Source organism: Trachurus trachurus (assembly GCF_905171665.1).
Source record: "Trachurus trachurus genome assembly, chromosome: 1".
Classification (NCBI taxonomy): Eukaryota; Metazoa; Chordata; class Actinopteri; order Carangiformes; family Carangidae; genus Trachurus; species Trachurus trachurus.
Window position 1 is genome coordinate 18844150 of NC_139891.1, and position 27030 is coordinate 18871179.

The window sequence follows — 27030 nt, forward strand, 5'->3', positions numbered from 1 at the left end:
TGATGGGAAATGCCTCAAATTGCAGGAAGCACTTTTGATGTTCGGAAATCAGGTTTCTTGGATAAGCAATGATCTGTGGCGCAAGTTCTTTTATCACTTCCACTCTCTGGTGTATGAGGTATTGTTGCTGTATGAGGAGTAATCAACTACTATACATGTGTGTTATTAGACATAATATGATATGTGATAATGATGATGATTATGGTCTTTCATGTCTACGGCAACATTGTGGAACTGCTTTCATTGTTCAGGTCTTGTGTACTATGTAAATACCATTGTGAAGGTCTGAGCCGCGCGGAGCCTCTGGGGCGAACTGCTGTGGAGGCAGTATGGCTCACCTTAATGGTTAAGTCACTGTTGGTCAATACACACTCTCATGTTACAGTACTTTGCCTGAGTCAGCACAAAGCATAGAAATCCCTATGCCTCTAGCAGTAGAACAGGGCAGGTTTAAAGGTTGTAAACAATGTAGTAGTTAAATCTGAGATTTAGAGCCTCTATTATTATTTCATGTAGCCTACTTCCTATGGTGAGAACACTACGGTGATAATGCATTTCCAAGGGAATAAATAAAATGCACCTTGGGATACATTGTTTAAAATATCAAAAGGGGCTCTAAAAACACATTAGATGTATTTTAAATTAAATTAAATATCTTAAAGAGAAGCAACAACAACATTTTCCAATTTCCCTAAATGCTCTGTGTTGCGAGAAATGCACTTCTGAAAACCCCAGCATGCAAAACTTTCAAAGAATCTCAGTATCCTTGGATAGATGAGGAATATCTATCTATGAAAAGTGTTTGATATCCTCCAAGAGCACTGTGTCACCTTTATGACAAGAAGCACTGAAGATGTAATGGGACATATGTTCTCATTTAGTGTGGAAGGCTGTCTATATATCACATCAAAAAGGCAAACCAAAAACGTTTTGATGGACTTCTAGGACATCTTAATAAACACAAAACACACCAAAAAAACCTAAAAACTCCAAGAAGACAAGAACTCTCCTGAAAACCTGCTAAAACCCCTTTAAGGACCTCCATAACCTCCCGAAGGAGCACTACAACTTTCATTATGGTTACTAAAATCTCCTAAACCATCCCTAGAACTGCTTCGGTGACCACTTGTGTGGAAACCTGGAACAACCACTAGAACATCCTAAACATTTATGAGAACCTCCTCAATAACCCCTAGAGACTCATAAAGGAAAAACTGCACTGATGTGGCATCTGAAGCCTAAGCAAGGTTGCTTTAGTCTGTAACCTGTGTATAAAAAACAGAAGAGTTTGTGCCTTGCATAAGAAGTGGAAAGTGACTGACCAGCCATTAATGGACAAATGTCCAAGTCTGGCCGCTTTGCTCGCAATTTTTGAGTTTTATCGAGGCGAACAGCAGTGCTCAGAGAGAGCTTTCCCATCAATAACCTCTAACTGCTTAGTGGCTTGATTCTTTCCTGGTCAATACTGGATTGTAAAGGAACAGGGGGGTTGAGGCCGTAATCTGTACATTAGTAGATTGAGAAGTCACTCATGGGAAAACAGATGGTAGGCCAGTCAAACTCTATGCTGATCATAAACATTTCTAACCTACAAGGTGACCTATACTGTAAGTAAAACACCTTTACATTTTACGGTTTGAAGGAAAAACATTAAATCTACTGTGTTTACTTCAGGGTGTGATCACATTCAGTACTTCAACATCTACAAAAAAATCCCAATGGCAAATATGAACTCACAATATGTGCTGATCAGTAGATCATAGAGACACAAATAAAAATACACCAATGTTACCACTGTTGTAGACGAGATATTTTAAAGACTGACAATACAGCATAACAATACATCATCTACACTAACAAACAAAGATTTTTGGTCTTAATTTCTCCTTTTATTTAAATTTACATCAATATCCCAGTGTTTGTCAATGTTTAATGCAGCTTATGCTCTGAACAAATGAAAATTTGATATTTTAGAAACAAAGAATCACTAAATCTTCCTACTGAGCACATTTTTGCCTCATCCAGCAGCTAAACACACTCCTGCAGTCTTACTACAGTGTAAATGAAATGATGATTTGATGATAGTCCTATAAACTCCCAGATTTTTCCAGGAGTTTATGACAAATCAATTTGTCAACACAATTTATTTTTTATAAACAGATTCAGAGAACACTAAACCTATAAGTCCTGATATAAGGTAATAATGTCATTTTGTTTTCATTATTTTTGAAGGGCATGCCATCTACAGTGGAAATGTCATTCATTTTATGGGTTTTAGTGCCCTCAGGTGGTTGAAAGTGGACCTACAGCTAAAGGTAGGAGGAAAGTTGCCCTGTGCTTCTTTGTGAAAGTTTTTCTCTTTAGTAAGCAGAAGAATATCAGAATACAAGATTGAATCAATAATTTATAATAGAAAAACAATGATTAATTTTGCTGAATACACCCTGAAATGTCTTGAGCTGAAGTTCAGGACTAACAATTGCACTTTCACACTTTAAAAATCATTGACTGTGAAATGTTATGTCAGTGTATTACATAGTTTTATATTTTATGCCAGTAGTGCAGCACGTGTGATATCTCAGCTGAGGTTCAAAGACATGACATGCAGGCAGCAGACCAACTGGAGAGGAAACACTATATGACAAGATCATGTTCGATCTATTCCCTGCAGGGTTTTGTCAATATGGAAAAATGGTCAAACAATAAAACTGTGTTTTATTCAAGTATAAAATTTAATAAGTAACAAACAACTTCAACAGCCTTGACAAAACATAGTTATCCATTTTAAAATTTACACCATAGTCATTCAAACCACAGCTAACATAATTAAAAGAAGAAAACCAAACATGTTAAACCATGTTAACCTACTCTAACCCCATAATATTATTAAAAATGACTAAACTAAACTAAAAAAAAAGGGAAATCTCAAGTCTTAACCTTTTGCATCCATCTTATTAAAGATTTTGCTGTACAACTATTAGTTTAAAGTTTTAATTTTCAATCCCTCTTTGTCAAAACTAATCAGTTAATCTTGAAACACCTTTCAATGAGTCATGTAACGTTTCTATATATATAAAAAAAACTTGTTATCTTAGTGATGTCCCTGGAGTAAAATGCTGGTGAAACTCTGAGTTATAGTAAGCTTTAGAGCATTTTAAGTGGTTTTGGCAGTGTCTCTGACAGTCAAGCTAAAGTTCCCCCACGTGTCTGCAAGGAAAAAGAGAAGTAATCACTCATTTTGTCTTCTTCCAATTCTTATTCCAACCAATAAATGTGCTAACAGATGAGTATTTTTGGAGCATTTCACAACTTTGTTCTTATTTTGTAACTGAACTGACATAGCTCACTTCCAATACACTGAAGATACTACAAAGGTTGTGCAACTCACCATGGGTTTCAGCTCACGTCCATCTCCTTCGTCTGGCTTGTAGTGACCCATTTTCTTACTGTTCTCGATAAATTCCTAGGAGGGAAAACAGACTTATTTTACCTTCTCTTCTTGTACCTTAAGAAAAACATCTGAAAAAGGGTTGCAGCAAAAATACACCTTTAAGTTCACAAATGAAAATGATTTCCTTCTGTCCATGATTTTAAGAAGATGCCAAATATTCAAACATGAATATAACAAAATGACCTGAATGGTCACTGTCATGAGTCACTGAGAGCTTCTGTGTTATGGCAGCCACTGGGCCAAAATAAATAAAAACATCCAATGCTACAAAAGTGAATAAGAAATGCTTAAAAAAACAACAACAAAACCCGCTCGCTTTCCTCTTACCATTAAGGCCTTATCCATGTAGTATGGCCGTCCAGAGCTGCCATCATTGTACTTTGAATCCACAGCAAAGCAGAGAAAGAGGACGTCAACCACATTCTCAAACACTGAGAGGAAGCAGTGGGCCACCAGGTAGGCAAACAGACAGACGATGAGGAGAGGCACCACCCACACTGTGTAGTCCCGCTGGTAGTTGAGAGCCAGGACGCCAGCAAAAGCTGTACAGGAGACTATAAGCACCTAAGAACGTAGATTCAAGGCTGGTTAGAAAACATTGTGGTCCGTTTGGGTTAGGGGATTACACTACATGAAAAACTCCAAAGCTGTTTGATGCACAGTGCAGCAGAATGTGTCTCTGGTTGGTACCTTTCCCAGGAAGAGGAGAAAGTCTCCCACAGTGTTTATGGTGGCCACACGGAGGGCATTCTCCACCAGGATGAGAAAAGCATCCCGGGCTGAGGTGCAGAAATTGGTGCTGTTGATGGCTGTTGCTGTGTAAGCATTCTGAAATGATACAATGTGGCCATCTTTAGCTCAGATACTTGGCATTTTATGTCTTGTGTATGTTTGATGTTCTTTTTTCACCAACCTGAGATAACTTACTTGATTCAGGTATGCCAAACACTTCTCCAGACACCACAAACAGCACACACAAGCTTTCAGCATGCAACGTGCACAGGCATTTTCCTATGAGAGAAAGAAAAATTAAAAAGTTAGGTTGAGAACAAAATAATACATACAGGTGTGCCAGGAATTGTCACCCAAGTGGTTTCTAGAGATTTAATAATGATTTCACAGCTCACCTTTCCTTTGAGCTGACTGTGGATGTATGTTAGGATGAGACGAGGGATCTTCACAAGTGTGATGATGAAGGAGCCTTTGGCCAGAGTACCCAGGTGGTAGCGCAAGGTACGTATCATAGAGGACAGAATGGGAGTCACTGGCATCTGGGACTTATTCCTTATGTTAATTAGATACAAGGAGAAACCATTAATTGAGATCATGTGGACTGAAATTGAGTTTTTATTATGATTTGATATCAAATCTACAATGTGCTAAAAATACCAGTCTTTTACAGTGACTTTTTTTGTACCTTGTGAAATAGTAGGTGACCACAGCTCCAGCGATGGTCATCTGCTGGAAGGCCAGAATGAACTCACTGATCCAGATGAGACCCACAGCGTGATACCACACCAAGAACTGAAGAGGACCCTCCATGTGGTATTCAACTGCACCTGTAGAGTTGTTCTTTACTGGTGTCCCTGTGAGGAAAATACGAACGTGAGTTTGACTTTAGTTTTAATAAATGTCGCCCTGCATTTCCTTGATATTTGCAATAAATTGTACCAGATGGACTTAATTTATATATATCTGCGTCAAACAGTGAACAGCTCACAACTTTCTCATGGTGTCTCTTCATGAACTCTACACTCTCCATCACTTGGTGTGGTTGTGACTCGTGCTAATTTTCTTCTGTTTCACTATGGACAACTCCACATCACTAATAAAGGCATAAAATGTGAAAAAGGGGAAACAAAAGCAAGACAATGTGCCCAAAATAAACATGGCAGAAATGGTTAAAGATATCCAAAGATGTCAAAATATACCATATTTCATAAAATAACTTATTAAATGTATCTGGTAATATTATACAATATCTTCAGTACTCCACACATAATCTACTTTCTCACACTTCTGAGGTGACAGATTTCAGATCTCATGACAGCTGCAGTTGTATTCATTAATGTTTACCTCTTCCTTTATTGCTACACAGGGTGATCAGCGAATCATAGCAAACTACAGGTAGTGCTGCGGAGTTCTCATTCCCCACTTGTTTGATTATGAGTGTAAGATCAGGCACATAAAGAGGGACGAGCGGTGGGTACAAATAACAAATAATAACAATAATTTCGAAATGAAATGACCTGACTACCCTTGGTCACAAGATCCACCTAGACGTGCCCATGACGCTGCTAGAGACGATCACGGCCGAAAACCCGGCAGACGCACTGTAACACGAGAATTATTGCTATAATTGCATTTTCACTGTAAAACGGGAGTACTGGTGTAGCTGCAACAGGTGGCCCGGTGAGTAGGTTCTGCACTGGTATTCGTGCACTTTGTTAGGTGTTGTAAGATGACCTGATGAAGTACACATCCTGTGTGTGTGTGTGTGTGTGTGTGTGTGTGTGTGTGTGTGTGTGTGTGTGTGTGTGTGTGTGTGTGTGTGTGTGTGTGTGTGTGTGTGTGTGTGTGTGTGTGTGTGTGTGTGTCTGTAGCCTATACCCACCAGCTAACCACACACACAGTGTGCTGCTTGGGGGGGGGGGTATGTCAGGCTTCTTGTTTCTGTATATCTCTAACTTTGGTAAAACAACTGTAATTTGGTAACATAACCAGCTGGTCTCTCAATGAACTGGTCTTATTATTATTATTATTATTATTATTATTATTATTATTATTATTATTATTATTATTTTGTGCAGATTAATTTTTATTTGATTTGCATGTGTTTCAAAACACACTATGTTTATTATTATTATTATTATTATTATTATTATCATTATTGTTATTATTATTATATCGAAGATGGACGTTGCATCATTATATCTTGGATCAAACAAGTAGCCCTTCGTATTGCTCCGTACCCTTGAAGTAGCTCTCTGTTTCATAAAGGTTGGTGACCCCAATAACTGAAAGAACAGTTAACATAGAAAAAAAGACAGTGGGAGGTTTTGACTTCACTTGTGCTGGCCTTTTGTTTTAAATAACATTTTGGCAGACTTCTAAATCGACTGTAGAAAAAAAGGGAAGTGGGAGATGAAGAGAGAAGTGGCTCTTTGACTCCATCCTCCCACATCACAAGACTGGCACAAGATTCCAGATGTGGGAGTTTAGTCATGCCACTAAACCAAGACAAAATGTCACAAATAACAAATTTAATATTCTTCTTGTTTGGGAAAATGTTGTCACTATCGCATCTGATGCTAGAAAACCAATCTGTGTGCTGCACGGACATCAGAAAAAAGTTTGAAGCATTCTGAATGTCGTTTTGAATCTGAAAAACATACATATAAATCAACTTCTGTCCTAACCTGAAGTCCCGAGGAAGAGAAGCACAGCGATCCAGTAGACCCAGAAGAGCATGAGGCAGATGAAGGTCCAGAATGGCTGCAGAACGAGCAGTGGAAGATGGATGAACACTTTTCCCGCCACATGGAACAGCGTGATGGTGAGGGCCACACGCTTCCTCAGGAAGAACATCACCAGCAGGAGAACTACCTAAAAGATTACACCAAGAGGTTTCTAGTATTCAGTCATGTTAGATACAGTAACATTACATTTAAAGAGCAGATATTTTACAAACACATGTAGTATAGTATGTGCACTCGGACATACCGTGAAAACTGTTGCACCAATCGCATACACAAGCAGGGCCTTGACATTGTCGGCAGCCACTTCTTTCCCAAATGCTGATAAGGTGTTATTTTCAAGGGCAATCCTGTGGTCAGCGTACAGCCACCAGAGGACGGCTGTCCCACCTGGAAAAGATCAGAGCAAAAGGTGACGTGCATCAGCAGGATGTACTCCGGAGTGCCTGAATATATTCAAAATATGTCAAAATGAGTTACATAGCTATGTATAATGCAACAGACTGTTACCTATGGAGCCGAGGATTACAAGAATTGTTAGAATCCACGTCAGCACTTTAGAGATGTAACGAATGACAACCATCATGATCAGGGACAGAACTGCAGAGGAAAAATAAACACAGCAAATCATATTAGTATATCAAACACTGCAAAAGTGGAAAATGTTTTATCAAGCTGCAGAAACAACATGCTGATTCATTTGCTATCTGTTCACTGTACTGGGTGTTGAAATACTTTTGATGTAAAAGTGGATGTGAGGAAATATAATAAAAAAGAAGTATATAATAACATATATAACAATGTAACATACAGTATATTGACATGCTAATAAATTCAATTTATCTACATAGTGTGAGTCCTGGTGTTTCATGTAAACAGTACAAAACTGTGAGAATGACCAAACATCCCAAGAAGGGAAAACTGTCCCGATAAAATTCACACAGCATTGCCAGATAACAAAGAAAACATTTTGATCAAATGTGAATTAACATAGGATCAGTTCTGTCTTTTTTACTGCACCAATGAGTAATGTTAGCCCACAGATTAATGCTTGTTAGCTGAACTTGAGCATATACAATGGTGAAACCACTAAGACATTTCCTGTTATTATTTTGACAAAAATAGCTTCCTTTCAAACAGTTGACTTCCTACTGAATCCTCCTCAGCAATTACGGCAGCGCTGTGGGAGCAGCAGTAAAGAAAAACAAAAAACATAGCCATAGTTTCTCATAGGATAAGAAAAACAATTCATTATTTATCTAAGATATCCACTAGCACATGATGAGCCAGATGTAACTGTGGGTTATACCTAAAGCCAGAACACAAAGGCCAAAGATGATCTCCTTGGCGGCCAACACCCCAGCAATGACACGGCGCAGCACAGTGTTGTCGCTGACAAATGTGATGAATCCTTGGGCAAATTGAGCATAGCAGGCGATATCCACAGGTATACAGCGGTGGAACACCGGGACAGCCTTACTGTGAACACAAAAAAGATGAAGAAAAGGAGTTAATTTAGTTCAAAGGAACAGATCTGAGGCAGATATCTATACTGTATGGTTTGGGAAATATGGCAGTTTTACAAGACTAGCTGTGTCCCTTGTGAACACCAGAGACATAAACATCTCTGTCAGTTGTTACCTTCGTTTAAACATATTGTTGCCACATTAGCTGTTCTAAACCCCTGACAAGCTCTTACCTCTTACAAGAGATAACAACAATGGCATTACATACGGGGGTAAAGTAACAATCTTGTTTATGAGTTAACATTTTATTGAGAGCTATAGGATATTCTTGTTTACCTTGGTGAAACAGGAAGTTTGGGACATTTAGTGGTTCTCTCATAATGACTTGGGTATCTTGTCGGAGTAATATCATAGGTACAGAGATGAGAGCCTAAAGACAGGAAAAGCAAAAATTAGATTACATGTTCAATTTCATTAAAATATTTCCAAAATCTATCTGTAAGCATTTATAATGGTCATCAATGTATATCCCATTTATGTCCAACATTTATTATAAATATGTGTAAATAGGAATAAACTGAAACTCTAAGTAGGTACCCTGAACCAACTTTTCTCTTTAATACTAAACATCTTAAATCTCTTATTGCTTAAATATTATACCATTTGTCTAGTTTTCTCACCATTATTCAGAGCAAACTTTTTTAAGTCGCTGTATGACTGCAGTTCAGTAGAAGGGCACTTGGAGACGCACAGGGCAATGGACTTGATCCTCCTGTTAATGAGGTCAAGGTTGCAAGGGTCTAGAAAGAAGACGTACCTGAGAAGAAGAACATTTTAATTTCAGTTGTATTAACGGTTCAGTGTAGAAGCTGCTACAAATGTCTTTATCAAATGTTGTGCCAGTTTGGGGCTGCTCTGTCTGGTCAGAAACTGAAAGTTGTTGACATTTGCTCCCCCGTCACACAGATCCTTCTTTGTAGCCAAACGCCTTTTATTCAAAGCCTCCATGGGCAATCAGCCCATCAATAAAGCATGACCCATTGTTTCGGGAAAACCGTGCTTGCAGGCTGCATGCTAATGGAAATCTGCTGTCCCAAAAACAGGAATACAATCAAAGACTCCTCACACAAACTATGACAAGGAGAATTTGTAACTCTTCTTTCCAGATGATGAGTTTATCACATCACACTGGCAGAAAATAACTTAGAGACATGCTCTGATATGATGCTAGTGATTCAGATATTCAGTGGGGAAAATAAGTATTCAACACATCATTCATTTTAATGTAAACAAGCCATGACCTGGCCTCAGCTAAACCTTATCAACTATGTCAGCTAGAACAGGAGGTACATTTACAAACACATCAAATTAGATTAGGATTACCTGATGCAATCCTTGCATGTACACAAGTAATATTGAATGGCCACTTCTGTGCTAGCAACACTCAACTACAGGGGGCAAAAAAAAATCTAAACATAAATACTTCAATGTACAGAATCAATAATGTAATGATTTGGCACTGTTGTCTATCTAAAAATCATTATTTGTTTGAATAAGAAAATATCAGTGAATAAACACAAAAATTAGGTCATTTGAAAATAATCACACTAACTTCTTTTCTGTCATGTCCTGGCCACTCAGGGGTACTCCTTCGATCTTCGCATTTTCCTGGCCGCAGGTGTTGCCGTAACTGTCATATCCCGATACAAGTCTGGAGGCAGCTCCTGTGGCAATTGGATAGCCACAAATGCATGCCTGCACATGAGATATAGGGTAGAGAGTGTTCATTATCTGCATGACGTGCAAGACTAATTACAGCTTTCATAGTTTAGAAAGTTCAATTGACATAGGTTCAGAACCTGTTAGTGTACAATTAAAGTAAACTAAAACAAATGCAGTTTTTTCCAACAGTCCAATAAATCCTACCTTTGAGGAGGTTATAACGTTGAGTTGTTGTTGAAAATAAATGAAAAACTAGATGATGCAACGTTCTATTCATTCTGAAGGCTGTGCATGTAGTTGTTGTTCTTAGGCTGAGCATAACACAATGAAATTCACCAATACCACAAACTACAACTTCCAAAATGACCATGAAACTCAGTCAGGATGTCTCTGGTTTACTTTCAACCAAACCTTACTACAGGGCTGTCACAGCAGAGGTTAGCTGCTTACATTACAGGGACAGTTCAATGATTTCCAACTTTATTGCTAAAGAGCCTGGCTGATTAGTATAGTAAATGTACAGACATGTATAGACACACTGCCCTGCAAAAAGTCCTTGAAGTTTAGGTCAATTTTATGCATTTTGTGTTGCTACTGAACTGTAATACAATTTAAGCCATATTGATAAATGCAAAAGTACAAAGACTTACCATTCCTATACAAAACAGTATGAATAAAAGGAGCCATGGGATGTCAGTGCAGCTGCGGTCCTCCAGCGGACTCCAATCTCGTTTGCTCTGCCAAGGCATAAAGAACAGACAGGAGCGGTTACCGTCAGCTCTGTGTTGGGTCTGCAGGCGCTGCAGGAGCGTCGCTGCTGCTGCTGCTCCAACATCAGCTGACAAAAACAAAAAACAAGCTAGTGCGTTGTTGTTGCTGTAAAACAGGCGGCTGCCCCTGCTGAAGAGGTCAAGAAGTGGCACGCATGCTGCACAAGATGAGTAGTAAAGCTTTTGAAGTTTCAAAGCAGCCACAACTTACCTCTTGACTGCTACAACATCCCATTGTGAACTATTACGACAACTTTAACCCACAACGAAACAAAACTATTTTCGGTCAAACTTTTTGTCCCTTTTCATGTCCCCTGTGCTCTTCTCTTTCTTATTTTCTCCTTTGTTTCCACTACGACCGGTGCTAGGACACAAATTTACACTTTTATCTAATGCCGCGTTCATTACACAAACAAACGCCCATTCCGTGGTTCAACGCTACAGGTAAACGCGGAAGGAGCATGGAAGTAGATCCATGGGAAGGAGTCGAATATCTTGTGCTGCCTTCACTGACAGTCTGAAAAAAATAGTTTCAGTTGAAAATTAATTTTGATAACATTGGCAAATGGTGATGCATTAAAAAAAAAAAAAAAAAATCGGTTTCTCTTGCCCGAGATGTTCAGCATAACCTACCTGTCAGATAAAGGCAAAATGTCAGGCGCTGTATAGGCTATTTTATCAGATTATTATTAAGAATGTTATTATAATAATCATAATATTAATACCATTAGGCTATGGGTAGTAGTAGTAGTAGTAGTAGTAGTAGTAGTAGTAGTAGTAATAGTAGCAGACAGTGAGAGTAATCGTTTTTTCCCACATTGTTGTTGGTCAAAGCTGAAGATCATATAATTTCGAAAGTTACCATGTTTCCTGAAAGCAGCACGTTTAGTTAGGAGGACGTGAAGAATTTGGCGCCGTTTGCTGGAGTAAAGCAGTAACTGTAAATGTGAGGGATTTCAGGTGAATATAGGGTTACTACTGTACGGTTTTTGACTGTATTTTCTCTTTATAACATAATGAACTAAAATTACTTTATTGGGGGAAAAAATTGGCCGCTTAGTGGGTAGGCCTATTGCCAGTTCGTTAACTGTGTCATCTTGAGGCTGCCATATTTAACCCAAGAAGCTGAGTCATGACACGTTTCAGTGTCATTAGCCCTGGGCATTGACAGTTAGTTAAGCCACTCTCACGTTTTCATGTTGCCTGCCCGGTCTCATTGGGAAGCCTAAACCTTTAATTTTTGAGACTTTATTGAGGTTGCACAAATGTGTCTGCATAACCTTTTAAATATGTGTTAACGTGGTCGACAGTGTGTTAAAAATCAAAAGAAAAAATTAATAATATTTACAGTAGGACTCCTTATTTTGTCGCCTACCAACAGTCTGTTTCAAGTTCTTTCAAGTCGTTTCTGCAATCATATCCTAGCTTGCTTATGTTGTCCTACTGTATATTACAGTCACTCCCATTGCTGCTGGCAGACTAGAGGACTTCAGGGTGCCAGCCCCAGTGTGACCTGAGTCGATGACGTCGATCAAGAGCCTCCGCAGCCCCTCCAGCTGAAGGATCATCTTCTCAGACACTGTGCAAATTCACTGCATCTGGTAGGAGCATTCCTCATTTAAAAGTCAAAGCAAAGAGTAGTCATTTGAAATTTTCCTGTTTTTGTACGCAACTTTTGTATTTCTGAAATACTGGCTCCCCATGCATCATTTCATTGTTAGGAATTTAGGTTTTTCCCTAATAGTTTTGACTAAAGTGTTTGCAATTAATGGCTCAACTAGATGCAGATGTTTAGAGTAACACAGTTTCAAGGAGATAGCACCCTTGCTGTTTTTCAAGAGGTTTTTGCTCCTCACAGTGCAGGTTTCCTGACCTGTAGACTTCCTGAGTGGGCTGGAATGTCTAACAGTTTCCTGCAGAAGAGGTGACTTGCTTTTTATTCTCCCCCAGCTCTTATTCATAGACTGTATATGTTTTCTACTGCGCTGGGTAGAGGGGTGGAAGGGAAGGCAAATATTTAAATGTAGCAATCTCATTCACTTTTTACTGTGAAGGCACAGTTGTGTAGTTGTGCTTTTGAAGGTGTGTCCCAGACTACTGCATAATATCTGCTGTCAAAGACATATACAGTATATATATTTTTTTTAAAACATTGAATTCCAGACAGACACAAATGCCCCTGATTATTCTGTCAGTATAGGTTAAATGCAAAACATAGAGGAAGGAAATAGCCTACAGATCTTGCAGGACCAGAACATATGACGAGCAGCTGATTATGTCCGTATGTGAGTCCAAACAACCACAGATGTTGGGAGGTTACATTTGGAACCAAAATGCAAACCAACATGGAGTGGAAACATAACTTGTTGAGAGGTCCCTCTCATCAAATGATGAAACAGCTCCTGGCCCCGCATCTCCTGACTCTTGGTCTCAAGTATGTCCTGCTGATGCTGCTGTGGCAACGGTGTCCAAGGACAACACGTTTTCCTGGATCTCCACTGGAAGAGTCAATGCCAACACAGCATATGTTCAACAGAGTCCTGGGTGGGGGGTTGGGGGGGGGTTGTAGTACGTCACTGACTTGGCACTCAAAGCATCTGGTCCAAGTTCAAGAGTCATTCCTCATAAACAAGACAAGAGGATAAATATTATGTGCCTCTGTCCTCAGATAATAATCTAGATTCAAGCATTTAGAAAATGTTAAGCTTTAAAGGATTTGGTGAATTACAAACGGGGAATATATTGATTTTTTTTTCTGAAAAAAAAAAAAGCTGAAAGGGATTGTGACAAATTGCACATTTTTCAGTTTAACAGTAGGTTCTTTGTGGGTCCCTCGGCCTTTTTTGAAAGAAACAGTGCATCTCCCAAGACGAGCCATTAAAAATCAAATACTGACATTTCTTTCCTTTTAATGCAGTGATGCTCCAAAAAGTTCAGCCGGTTTTTGTTGGTAAAATATCACAAACCAAATGTGAATTCCAGTATTTAAATGTATTCTTTAAATAAAGTGTGCGTTCTTGTGAACAAGGCTACAGAAGTGTGAGAATGTGCTGAGGTGCAGGTGGTTAAAGGGTTATGGGCCACGTGTTTAAGCCAGAGTACACAAATGGGATCCAGCTGTTGTTGCCATCTAGCCATGCCGTGATCCATATGGAACTGTCTGCTTGAGATGCAGGTAGGGGAGAGTGGGGTAAGATGAGCCAGTGGGTAAGTTGACCCACCCCTTGTTTCTAGGAAACTATAGGAAAAAGTTAGCATGTGACCAAATATTTGGGAGGCAGGCATCATTTCATGGAGTCTGTGAAGGTTAGAACCACGTGAGTAAATTGGTTTAATATTTATGACCCCAAAATCTTTTTTCACTCTCACAAGTGAATTTTGTCGATCATAAGTTTTATGAGAATTGTATTTAGACTAAAAGAGATTATTGTAAATTTGTTTTATACATGGGTTGTGGTATCTATGAGCTACAACATGAGGTAGTAAACCTAGCATGAAACTGCACCATTTTAGCTATGGGAGTAATAAACCCATGCTAAGGTAGCTGTGGGGTAAGTTGGTCCATTTGGCCAGGGGTAAGTTGAGCCACCTATCCTATACACTTAATGAATGTATTTTGGCTGTATATGTCCAAATGATTAAATCAAGATTCTGTATGTTTGTGATAACAGTAAGTATGTTCCTATAAACAGGAAAAGTTGTTTATAGTGTGCTAAACGTTACTTTCAAAGAAAAATCTCTGGGATTCTTCCCAAGATGCCACGTAATTCCAAAACTCCCCAAATCTCAGTGAGTTGGTGGCTCAGCAGGAAGTCCCTGCAGTTTGTGTTCACCTGTAACCTGGACAGATGAAATATTAAGTAAAGGTGGAGGTAGGAGATGGATGGAAGGAAAGAAGGGGGGGTTGATCAATTTACCCCACTCCTATGGTCAACTTACCCCATTCATGGGGTAAGTTGAGTCACAAGACCACTTTTTTTGAACATGCTATATTTTAAAAACAGTTACATTTACACTCATTCTGTTAATTTGTAGGGATGCAAAACATCCTGAAATATATGCAGATGTGTTAGTTAGCAACAAAACTATAATTGTATTGATGTAGTGATCCTGAATACAAAAAGTGGCTCAACTTACCCCACTCTCCCCTACTGTAGATTGTGTGAGCAAGACAGAGACTTCATTTACTTTTTTATCCCTGACTCTAACACTTAACCTCTTTTAACAAATTTTGTCTGCAGTGCGGTGTACTGAAATAGGATGTTTAAACTCTAAACCAGTTGTGTTTCTTTTAAGTGTAGCATTTTGATTTTAGAGGAGAGTGGCCATATTAGTTTTATTTCTGAAATCTGCAGAAATCTGGAAAAAGGGGATGTAGGACAAAAAGGATAGGGTTCTTTAAAAGTTGTGATGGCTTTCTTAGTTGGAGTTTTTGTTTATTCCTGCTTGTACCTTAAAACATTCACAGTTCCTCAGTAGGGGAATTTTCTGCAAAACTGATTCTTGTTTGAAGCAGGCTGTTGACGTGTACATTAGCATCCTATTTTCTAAAAGCCTGTATATAATAGGTGCACATTGGGTATCAACAGAATATTGTTTTGCATGAGATTGTACACTTTTACACAAGATATGAGGGAAACAAAAAATTAGAGCCGGAACAGATAATGAGGTTCATCTGCAGTTAATGGTTCTGGTGGTTTTGTGTTATTAACATTTTTTTTATATTTGCTGATGTGAAATATAATTCTAGATTTGACCAAATACTTTACAACACTAATGCAGGGACTGTGAGTGATGCTTATCTCAGGATGTTTGCTTTCAGAGCAAGGACTTCTTAAGGGCTTTTAACAATGTGAGACATCTAAAAAACAGAAAACAGATGGTACACAGGGAGCACGGATGGGACTTTCTCACAATGTGAGAATTTTCCACTGTCGTCATAAAGATATAAGGTCCAGATGACACAAGTCTCTATCGTCTGATTTGACAAAGCACACACACACACACACACACACACACACACACACACACACACACACACACACACACACACACACACATAAAATGTCCTCCCTTGCATCATGCACACACATCCACACAGGGACCCTCTCTCAAGAAGATTATTTTAGCCTGTTATGGTCTGAATCCTCAATAACTTGTACTTCCTGTTCCCACGCTAACAGTCACATTACAACCCATGATAAGTGGCCAAGGACCCCCTCGGTTTCTCCCACGTTGGCTTCTTGCGTTTAGACCCACACAAGCAAAAAAAGTTAAAATCAACAGATGATTAACTTCCCTGATTTACTTTTTTAAATCAAGACAGCAATGCAGCCCTCAGCTGGGTTTTTACGTGCATTTAAGCTGCATCATCTACGCTGTGAGGTTTCATTCAAGAATATTGTGATTGCTCAAGTTCCCACCCAGGCCACGAACACTGTTATTTAAACCGGCATGACTCTGGCCTTTTGAAAATGGGAGTTAACCACAGGGCATAGCGAGTGACAGGAAAGGATTGCAAAGATCCTGGTGTGGTTTGTTGACGTTATTTTTAGAACGTCAGATGAGATTCTGGCATTTTGTTTAGTTTTCCTTTTAGTGTAAATGATCTCAAGATACATTTTTATAACTTACATACTAGTCAAGTACAGTAGTTATTTAAAGAAGCCTTAAAAAGGCTGTAACAAAATCTTTTCCAAGCAGTCTTTGTATATGCAAGAACTCAAAATGACTCAGTTATGGGAGGGAATGTTTTTTCTGTTTTGTTTTGTTTTGTTTTTTTCTCTGTAAGCGTCACCTACATTTTCCTACATGAGCAAACACTCTTGTGTTCTTCAGTGCCCATGATTTAGGCTGGCTTATTTTTCCAATAATAAACTATATCAGTGAGGAATGTGAGGCTGTTTCCTCTGGGCCCTCACTGCTCCACTTAAGAAGCTTGAACAGTGGGGGATTATAGGGTGAATCATGAATAGGTCTTTCTTAACCATGTATGTGACCACTCCAGACATGTGACCAATGATGCTGCATGCCGATGAGTGTCCATGCTTGTCTGTGATGTGGGACCTCGACAGAGTCTAGTCTGTAATGATGACTCTTAAGGGCAAATAAATATTCACATACTAAGGAATAACTATGTACAGTACGCTGTAAGCATTTACACAGACTCCAGAATTGACTGCGCTGCACAACCCATCCACACAAAGAACCACAAAAAAGGAAAAGGCTTCAGTTCCAGTTTGTTCTGTGAAGTTATACTCACACATGCAAGGCTCTGTATAATAAGTGGAAAGTTATTTCTAAGAGTGAATCATTTTTAGCCGTGCTAGCAGCATGACTCGAGGGAAGCCGGGTCTGTCTGTCTGTCTGTCTGTCTCTCGGTATGTATCACCACGACGGCCGAGGCTGGAATCAGCATCTTAACTACTTTGGATGAAATTTTCCAAGAAATCTTAATACAGACATTCAGGATTCCCAGATCATGTAACCTGATAATTTCAGCAATCCCGTGACTTTTCCGTCTAGCGACACTATGTGTAATTTGGGTGAAATGTCTCAGCTGGATGGATTGCTGCAAATTTTTGTAAACAAATTTAGGTCCCATCAGGATGAATTGTAATAACCTTCTTGATCACCTTACCTTTCCTCTAGTTTTACCATCATTTTTTGTTTAAATGTTGTCCTTTTTGGTGGTTTACAATGTTTACAATGTCCTATAAGTAGTATCTTCATCCGCCCAAACTCCACTTTATTTTGAGTGTAAAAGCTAAATATTAGCGTATTATCATAGCTTGGATGGACATTATACTGTAGTCCTTTTACCTGCTAAACCACATCAATGTTCAGCAAGTTAATACTGCCATTTTCAGCATGTTAGCATGCTTATTTTCACCTCTGTGTCTAACAGAGCAACTACTGTACCTGTAAACTCTGATTGTTCAAGCTACATTTTTTTAATGCACTGATGTTGATGCTTCAGCTTGCAGCTCACACCAAACCATACAGAGACAATGCTGATGGGCATCTTGTCTCACATGTGTTGATTGAACATGTGTTTGCACAACATCACTGATGGATCAGATAGTGACGTCGACCAGTTGCCCTGGGGCTGTGCAGGATGGTCTGATTGGCAGGGGGGTGGCCTGGTCTTTTAAATTATAGGCCTGTGTTGGATGTCCACAGGAGGTAATGAGTGGATAGCCTAAGTCATGCACTGTGTCGGCCCCTGTGCTTCAACCATCAGCCATATCCACATGGAAGCTACTGTGACTGAAAAGATCTGTATTTCGTTACACTGCACTCGGCATAACCACAGAGCGCATCATGTGACATGTTGCTGAGGAGTCTTGTTGAACTTGGATCCTTCCCCTTTGAGTATGACCATCTGTGTCCCTGGAGAGCCAACACTGACAGCAGTGCACAGTTTCCCAGCAAGGGCCCCAAGAAAAGACTTATCTAGAGTCTCACCTCACATCTGGATGACCCAGAGGTTAGAGGCCAGGGTTGTGGTGGTGGTTGGAGGGGGCTTCATTCCAGTTTTCTCTTGTGTTTGGATTGTCCCGGTTGCCTTAATGTTTTTGCTCTTTTTGTGCAGCTGATCCTGTTGACAAAAAATTGCAAATGTAAATCTGGTCACAGCTTGAATTTTGTATGAGGTTGGCTTCATAAGTTTCTAGTGCTTGGGTGACACAAATGAGAGTATAGGAGGTGTGAGTGTTATTAATTTATGTCGTTCATTTTGGGAGGTCTGCAGGTCTTTGACTGTTCAATGCTTATTTTACAAATGCAGTCTAAATGGAAGGTTAAAGGCAACATTTACTGATTACCACTTGTCTTAAATTGTGTTGGTGACAATGGCTGGTTTTGCCTTTTCTTTCTACTAGGTGCCTCTCAAAAATTACTATATTAGGAAGTGAATTGCTGGCATTTCGTTCCTTAAATGCTTTAGTCTCCTGTAAAACAAAGATATCAGATTTAGAGCTCGTTCAAAGCTGTTCCCATTGTGATACAACGTTTTCTCAGTGGTCATATTGAAAAAATGTATTCTTAAAGCACAGCTGCAAAGATATCTTGCCTTGTGTTGTTTTCACTAGTGCCAGTGTGTTTGGTTAAGAATGCTTGTAGAGTTACAAGATGACAAATTATTTAAAAAAAAGAAGCATGCCTCAGATATAACTGCCTAAACATAAGAGCAATCTGTCTTGGCCCACAGCCAGAGGTCTTACGAAGCAGCCTGTCTGTTACTAATCAAAACCAACTGGTGGGAGTCTTGCCCAGCTTAGTGAAGTAGCAAGCTGAGGAAGTACGGGCACAAAGTCCACTAAGAAGAGGAAAGAGACAAGTTTTGAGAGAAGAAATCAAGAGGAAGTTATTGAAACAGCGAAGAGAGAAAGTACATCGAAGGAGGGTGGAGTGAATAAATGCGTATAGTGTGTTGGGTGAGTTGTGAGACGGGGGATGGGGCTCCTAGGATGTGACTCAGACTCCCTGTCAAAACCAGCGGGGAGGGGACCTGATGAGAAAAGGGATAGAACGGAGGAGAGAGGGGTGGAGTGGGGGAAAGAAAACCCGGCCCCTCTTACACCACCCCGACTCTTTGGCATTCAGCGTCAGCAAAAACCTTAATGTGATCAAGATGGAAGTTGTCTATGGACTTTTCACTGCTCCCCGGCTTTCTGCCTGCCTTTGGCGGATTCACTGCCCGCCCGACAGTTTTACAGCGAAGATACTGACTAGAGTCCAGAAAATGGCTTGCAGAAACCTAGACTAAGGACTTCTTACAAAGTAAAGCGTATGTCAACCCTGTTGGAAAGAGATGGATTTGTGTTACCCAAACGTGGATGGATTGCTTTTGGTGGATGAATGAAAAGGCAACTTGGGAAACATTTCTGGATAACTCTTTTCAATAGCAAAACAACCTTGATCTGCAAACCATTTCTTGGATTATCACCTGTTGGAAAAAAAAATACAAAACAATGTTATCACTGGAAAATTTACGAGAAGTAATTGTTACTTCAACATGAACTATATGAAATGAGGTGTCAATTTTGCTGTTGGTTCGAGGGCAAGTTGAAGAAGTAACTGCTTTGGGACATTTTTTGTGACCTCTCTAAATGAACTCATAACCAGGTGCAGGTTTGTGACAGATGGTCCAGATGGCAGTTGGTATCTTCCAGCTTTTCCTCTGAGGAAACAAAAGGTGAAAAAGCCAAAAAAAAAGTTTCAAATTTTAAAATTGATTGTTGCCTTTATGAAATTTTGAACACACAACTCAATGACACAATGTGCTAAATACTTTGTATTTCTTTACCACTCACTCTAGTTACATAATAGAAAATATGTTGTTTTGAAGTTGTATGATATAAAAACAGGTGTGTAGCTTCCACTCACTCAGTAGGCACATCCAGGATTTCCTATCAACCCTTGTACCTACGCTTCTGTCATCATGTTTTTTGGAATATAGCAGATCAGATTCAGTTTGAGTCGAGTGCATCCTGCTGTACATTCTGACCTAGAACAACAGGAAAAAAACACAGTGAGGTATAGGCTAGAGCTTGCTTCTGTTCCTGTGATAGCACCACACAATGTATGATGACGATTTTGAAATGCAGAGAACAAGCTGTTCTGGGACACTTAATAACATTTCAGTTTTAATTTCCTTTAGTTACATCATTCTCATTTGTGGATACATGTGTTGGTGCAGAGTTACAGTTAAACCTGTATTTCACCCTGAATTTATCCAGACTAGTGTTGCACTATTGACGTAAATGTGTATTGGAGGTTTTCAGGGTAAGTTTAACAAACTGGTTTGTTAACAGTCCAGCTTGTAAAGATGCAAAAAAGTTAACACACCGATAAGTATTCCTATCTGGATGGCTATCGTGATGATTTGGAGTCCAAGCTACATTGTTGTGCTTTGTTCCTGGATATTTGTTACACAGCCACGTCAGAATCATTCAGTCCTGCTAGCATGTACTAATGTGAACTTTGTGACGGTTCTGTATGAAAATATCAGTTTCCCATGTTAGTTTTCCCTGTCATCTTATACAGACCCAGCTGAGTTTATACTTTCCAAGGAACTGTGAATGCAATATATTTACGCCCCTCTTGAACTTCCACCCACTTCTCCCAGCTGTTTACTTTAGAAGTGAAATATTATTTACCATATTGTCATCTGCACTTTCACTTAATGTAAACTAATAACCTGAGAACACGGGCTGTTTCTTAACCCCATTTCTCTTCTCAATTGCAGCAGACCTACTTTTCCACTTTTGCCTGGTGTCAAATACAGCTCTATGGGATAGTGCTGGCTTTCCACCATGCCGGTAGCCATACGGAAACGAAGCTGGGAGGAGCACGTGACTCACCCTTCAGGATTACAATACAGCTATGATGATCTGGATCTGGTCTGTTGTCATGGAGTTGATAGCGAGGGGTCTTGGATGGGGTCAGGAGCTTCCAAACAAGGTCGACGGACAAGGTGTGCCTCCATGCCAGAGGGCTGCCACCAACTACCCACTCAGGACCTGGCACAGACACTTGAAGTGACAGCTTCTGTTGGGATTGATGGCACAGAATTAAAACAATTGAAAATAAAAGAAAATAATGAAAAAGTCCCACTGGATTTGCATGAGGGGAACATTCATGGCCCTAATGAGTTGGTGGATGTTGACATTTCCCGAAGGGTCTCTGAATCAGAGGATCTCCAAACCGCAAACATGGGGAATTCTGGAAAGTTTCACTGTAACTCAAACAGTCAGAAGTCTAGTGCAAATATTTCTTGTACAGCTGATATCAGCAGACACTGTGAGAAAACCATCACCAACGAAGGTGAAATTGGCACAGAGAACAGCCAGAGCCACGACATCTGCAATGACGATAATGTCTTTAAAAGGCCACATATCTCTCGTGAAGAGCAACAATGCATCTCTATCTCTGCATACAATGGGCTTCCACTGTCTGAATGTGCTGGTGAGCAGCCTGGCAAACCTCCAAATCATCAGGAAACAAAGGAGAGCCATACAGAGGGTTACAGCAGACCTCCTGAAATCTCTGAGGCCACACTAAACCAGTCCCCTGCTGCAGAACTGGAACCTCAAACTGACCTCCCAGATGTTGAGGAAGATAAGATTTCCACCTCTGAGCATGCCAGTACAAATGTAAACCTACCTGTTTGCGTGCTTCACAGTCCAGTTGACAGGATGGAGGGTGGTGATGTGATGTCACCAGCTGTCAAAACTGCGGAACCAGTTGTGACTTTAATGGTAGAAGGAGGAAGGGACCAAGTAGCAAAAGAAAACCAGAGCGCAGATTCTGCTGACAAGCTGGATGGAATAAATGACCTAGAACCTCTAAATGAAAACACAGGACCTGAACATCACTCGAGAGACATTGGAGGAGGAGAGCGAGATCATCATGACTGCACCGGGGTAATGGATCAGCCGCTCGGTTGTGAAATATCCTACCAGACTTTGTTGGAACAGCCTAATATTGAAATGACAGGGATGATCGGGCCTCACGAAGAGGAAAGTGCACAAGCAGGAACCTGCGAGAAAACAGCAGAAGCCGGGTATGGGCCGGTCGCATCATCTGATATTTGTTTCAAAGGTCAGTGTTGCGCTGTGACAGTTAACAGCAATGTGTCATGTGAACAAATGGATACTGGATATTCAGAAAAAGACCCCACACAGACAAACATGACTCAGAGCGCAGACCAGTATGTGAAAATGAGCACCTCAGAAGACATGGATGGAAGTTCAGCGTCAAAAGAGTTGGTTGTTTGTGTGGATCAAACCACAGCTGAGCAGCCGGAGACTAGTTGTTCAAAACTGGACACTATCCTAGAAGTTGGCTACGTTGAGCCAGATGACACCTCAGTACTGGATCCTCAAAAGAACACTGCCTTGAATGTCACCCAAAATCCAGATGTTCAGCACTCTCAAACGGACGATAAACATGCAGTTGCTGAGCAGCACGCCCAAAACCTGCCATCATCCTGCGCAGAGGTCAGCCATGAGCTCTCACCAGAGGGAATCCATGGCAACCAAGCCTCTGGTCGTTACTTCAGTGAGTCACCTGCCTCTGAGGTGGCAGATGGTCAGATGGAATACCACAGGCCAGGATCCACGCTGTCTAGAATGGAGGAAACAGAAGAAGCCGCACATACGGTTACTTACAGCGATGCACACTTTGCCAGTCCAGCTTTAGATGGACCAAATGAACCTGGAGATGTGAAAGAGGACAACGTGGTCAAAGTACGCATGAGAAAGGTAAGGCTGAATCTAATATAGATTTGAAAGGGAGATGGCAGTGTGGCAAAGCTGGTATTTGTTGTGATTAGCTTTGTATTTTTTTCACTGTGGTCATCTTGCTGTAACATCAGCACCTCAAATGAAGTTCTGTCTCAAAATGAACTAAGACTTACTGGGCATAAACAGCCCACAAATAATTTTTGTCCCACACTCTGGCAAGCGTCTAGGAAAACAATGACTTCACTCTCACATGCTTACAAATCTGTGAGTGGGGGGATCTGTGAAATGTTTTGCTCTTTCTCAAACACTCATTGCAAAACAAGGTCCTATAAGGGCATGAAGACGATGAATGTAGACAGGGTTGGAGACTCATGTAATCTCAGGGGTGGAGGGTGGCTGAAACAGCTTCCTCCAGCAAATACTGTAGTTTGTACAATTTACGCAGTGCTAGTCAAAAACTTAATAAGCGGTCCGTGAATTTGAGCTCAACGGAACAAAGCAGAGGCCAGAGAACTGACAGAATGTATTCACCATTAGTAGTTGCAGCGTTAGCCTTTTTGGAATGACAACAAGAAATCCATTATTTACACCACAGCATGCATTAAGCAGGCACATTGTTTAGACAAGTACCATATTGTGGAAAGTTAAATTCTTGTGATATGTTCTAGTTGAAGGCAGTCACTCTCTGATAAACAGCAACTCTTGCAGAGTTTAATATGAGTGCTTGCACTTGAGTTGATTTCAATGTTGTGTCTTTGTATGAGGAAATTTTAACTTGAACATCTTCTAATTTACATTGTGTTATTTTAAAAAAGCTAGAGAAAAGTTGTAAAGGAGATTTTAGGTGTTTATACAGTATCTCATTAAGCATAACAGCTATCCTTTGCTATATTGTCATTCATTCTATGTTTATACATCAGTGTCTAACCACAGGAGAAGTTATAATATAGTTGAAAATATGTTGATAAACACTTACCTCTGCGTACAACTACATAAAAGTGTGTTAAACCATTCATTATGTGTTCATGATTTATAAAGCTCATATAAAGTGCTACTGTAATGTTTAAAAACTACCTCAAAAGATGTTAATCATTAATGACAAAATGTCCTCATCGTATATAACATAAAATAAACAAGATTTTTTTTTTGGTTTGTTTTTTAGATTACCAACCATGTTTAGACTAAAGCGTGCCAAAGGACGTTTTGATGATAATGGTTTTTATGATGTGACAAGATGCTGCATGGTGATGAATTGTAGCAGTATGTGGTCTTGTTCACATATAGAAAATGCTTTGAACTTACTTTAATGTATTTTCAGTGTAGCAGATCTGCATATCTCAACAGATAATGTGTGTGATGTCATGTTGCTGTAGACTTGCGCAACCCCTTAAAAATCAGCTATGTTGTGTGAGTAATGAATGCAACGCAACCATTCACGTTATTTGACACTGACACTGGTTGTTTCAGTTTTCCTGAAAAATGCACAAGTTCTGTAATCATAACAATTAGTCATGTATTATCACATTATTTCAACATGAACTACGTGTGTGCATTGACACTGTGGGGGTCATTTTAGTCACTACTGATGTCATTCACATCAGCTGCCAAAAAGGAGAGAGAGCACAGTCCAGTGCAGGGACATGGAAAACCTGTGCTGCACTTAATTTCCACTGGATCTAATTTCATTTTTAGAGCGACTTTAAACCTAAATTTCCCAAAAACCTGGCTCCTGGTAACTGAAAAAGAGGAGTTCAGCCATGAAAGTAGAAGGTGCCAAAGCAATCCATCTTGCACATGTTAATGGCGTATCTTTTCTTTGCCTGCACCACAGTCCGTATGAAGCCAATTTATGGGGAAAATATGAGGACAGAAAAGTCTTTAGGCAGTTAAAATTGATATTAGTCTATCACAAGGGAAATAAAATATTATATCTCATGTAAAGGAGAGGGAGAAAAATCTCTTGAATAGTATGAATAAAATTACCAAATGGATCTAATTATTTCTTATTTGACAATGGAAACAGCAATCTGGAATTATCCCTGACAAGATATTGTACCAACAAATGACGGTCTTCCCAGTGGACTATATTATTGTTGCAGATTCAGTTTGTAAAATGAACCCATCTGGTTTGCATAATGGCTTGAGATTACCCTGATATTGGGCTTTGTTTCTGTGTTTATTTGTTTTAGCAACAAGGCCTTATCCTGACCTCAGGGCCAAACTGGCTCAACAGCCATTTATCTAACAGTAGACAACTTGGCAACATCACCGTCTCTGTGCTCTCTCTTTTTCCTTTTGTCCTTATTTATTAACTTTTGGCTACTGTTATGAATGATATATCCATGCTAGACAATGTGCATGACTGCATGTGCAGTGTTTTGATGAGTAATTGCCTGTATGTTATGTTTAGCACAGCAGAGTCGGAGACCCTCAGTTTAATGGACAGGTCTGAGAAATGGGATGCAGGCCACTGAGTGTGTGTGTGTGTGTGTGGGGGGGGGGGGGGTTGAAAAAGAGCAAAGAGGGGGGAAGGAGGGGTCTAAGAGTTCAAACAGTGTGGGAACTGTCTCCCATCTAAAAAAACAGGAAGTTGAGAGGAATGTAAGAGAAACCTCAAAAGATGGGAAAGAGAGAAAAGAAACCTTCTGAGAACACCCAAACCACCAGAATGCCCCCTGAAAAACTTTGCCTCTCTGAGCTGCCTGACATTGCGTTGCACTTGTTTTTTTACTCTGCCGTTTTGTGGTTGTTGTTGCCATCTCGAGCCAGATGCTTTTGTTCATTCAGCGAAGCCTCGTAAAGATGTCATTGTTTTACCATGATACAATGTTTCATTGTAGAAACTTTGCCAAAGAGATAGACCGTAACGATGTGTGCCGCTGCTAGCTACGGACGCCAGTGAAGACATCAGTGTGAGAGACACATTTCCATGACACACACATACGTATATGCCCTCGATGTCTATGTGCTCTCTCTGCAAACCCAATAGGAACTGTTTTTGACAGGCTAATTGGACTCTAACTGGAAAATAAATGTAAGTGCATGTCATAAGATGTTATTAGGGATGCAGCTGGAAGCCAGTCACAGGGCTGAGGCAGTGGCCTGTTTATCGTGATGCAGATTTTATCTAGGACCCATAAGGCTGTCAACAGCACACACATTAGCATTAGTCACAACTCTGCTCATATGAAATTTGTCATCTGTACACACCCATTGTAAACTTGGCTCAAACAGCATCAAACCACATTAGCCAGTTCGCAGGAAATGTATGATGTGTATGAAGTATTTGCTTCATCCTAACCCGATGGGATTTCTCTTCACTGTGTCACACATAGGAGAAAACAAGGCTCACATTAACGTATTAACATTCCTCCGTACCTTCACACAAATGTACAGTCACAGTGGCTGCATCCCATGAGCTCAGTCTCATAAACTGTTTAACAGGGTCTGTTGGACCATATTATAACAAGGTTTGTTTGGGACTAATGAGCAGTGTGACGTAATTTCTTGGGGGTCCTCAAGAGGGAGAAGCTCAGACTGAGAGCCACACCCGGCCGGAGCCAGGTTAAAAGACATGCAGAAGGAAATGAAAACATTTACTGAGTTTAGAATTGCATAGAGGGATTTTAAACGTTTTTTCAACTTGTAACTAGGGCTTATATTGTATAAAGAAAACAGCATTGAGGGATAACAGAGGACAGAGTGGCATGTGGGGTGTGAAGGTGGGCTGGAAGGTTTCTCATGTTGCTTGTTTTACTGGAGATACACCACCTGAGGTCAGTGTGAGACTTGTTATCACAGTGTTTGGATGGATGGACAGCCATACTGTGTGACTAAAGGGGAAATATTTAAATGCTTCAAGTCATATGGTGAACAAATAGATCAGAGATGTTA

General features: G+C 40.0%; 2 protein-coding genes across 3 annotated transcripts in view; one reads left to right on the forward strand and one right to left on the reverse strand.

Annotated features, from left to right (window-relative positions):
- Nucleotides 1–2750: 2750 nt before the first annotated feature.
- On the reverse strand, nt 2751–11457 carry slc44a1a (solute carrier family 44 member 1a). Its single transcript, XM_083975835.1, has 16 exons — nt 11097–11457; nt 10766–10852; nt 10006–10148; nt 9074–9210; nt 8730–8823; nt 8237–8406; nt 7438–7527; nt 7175–7317; nt 6871–7057; nt 4869–5037; nt 4579–4735; nt 4379–4462; nt 4142–4279; nt 3779–4015; nt 3389–3463; nt 2751–3207 (listed from the first exon to the last, which is right to left on the reverse strand). Exons 1-16 carry the CDS (start codon nt 11118–11120, stop codon nt 3184–3186), a joined length of 1959 nt encoding a protein of 652 aa, XP_083831961.1. The 5' UTR covers nt 11121–11457; the 3' UTR covers nt 2751–3183.
- Nucleotides 11458–12381: 924 nt separating this feature from the next.
- dlc1 (DLC1 Rho GTPase activating protein) overlaps nt 12382–27030 on the forward strand; it is an 84791-nt gene continuing 70142 nt past the window's right edge. The window contains exons 1-2 of one of the 2 annotated variants that reach the window (XM_083975740.1): nt 12382–12486; nt 21138–23154. In XM_083975740.1, the coding sequence (XP_083831866.1) occupies nt 21205–23154 (1950 nt within the window). In that variant the 5' untranslated portion in view covers nt 12382–12486; nt 21138–21204. Of the gene's footprint in view, nt 12487–19469; nt 20085–21137; nt 23155–27030 lie in introns of those variants that run through there. The other variant, XM_083975741.1, reaches the window with a different exon arrangement.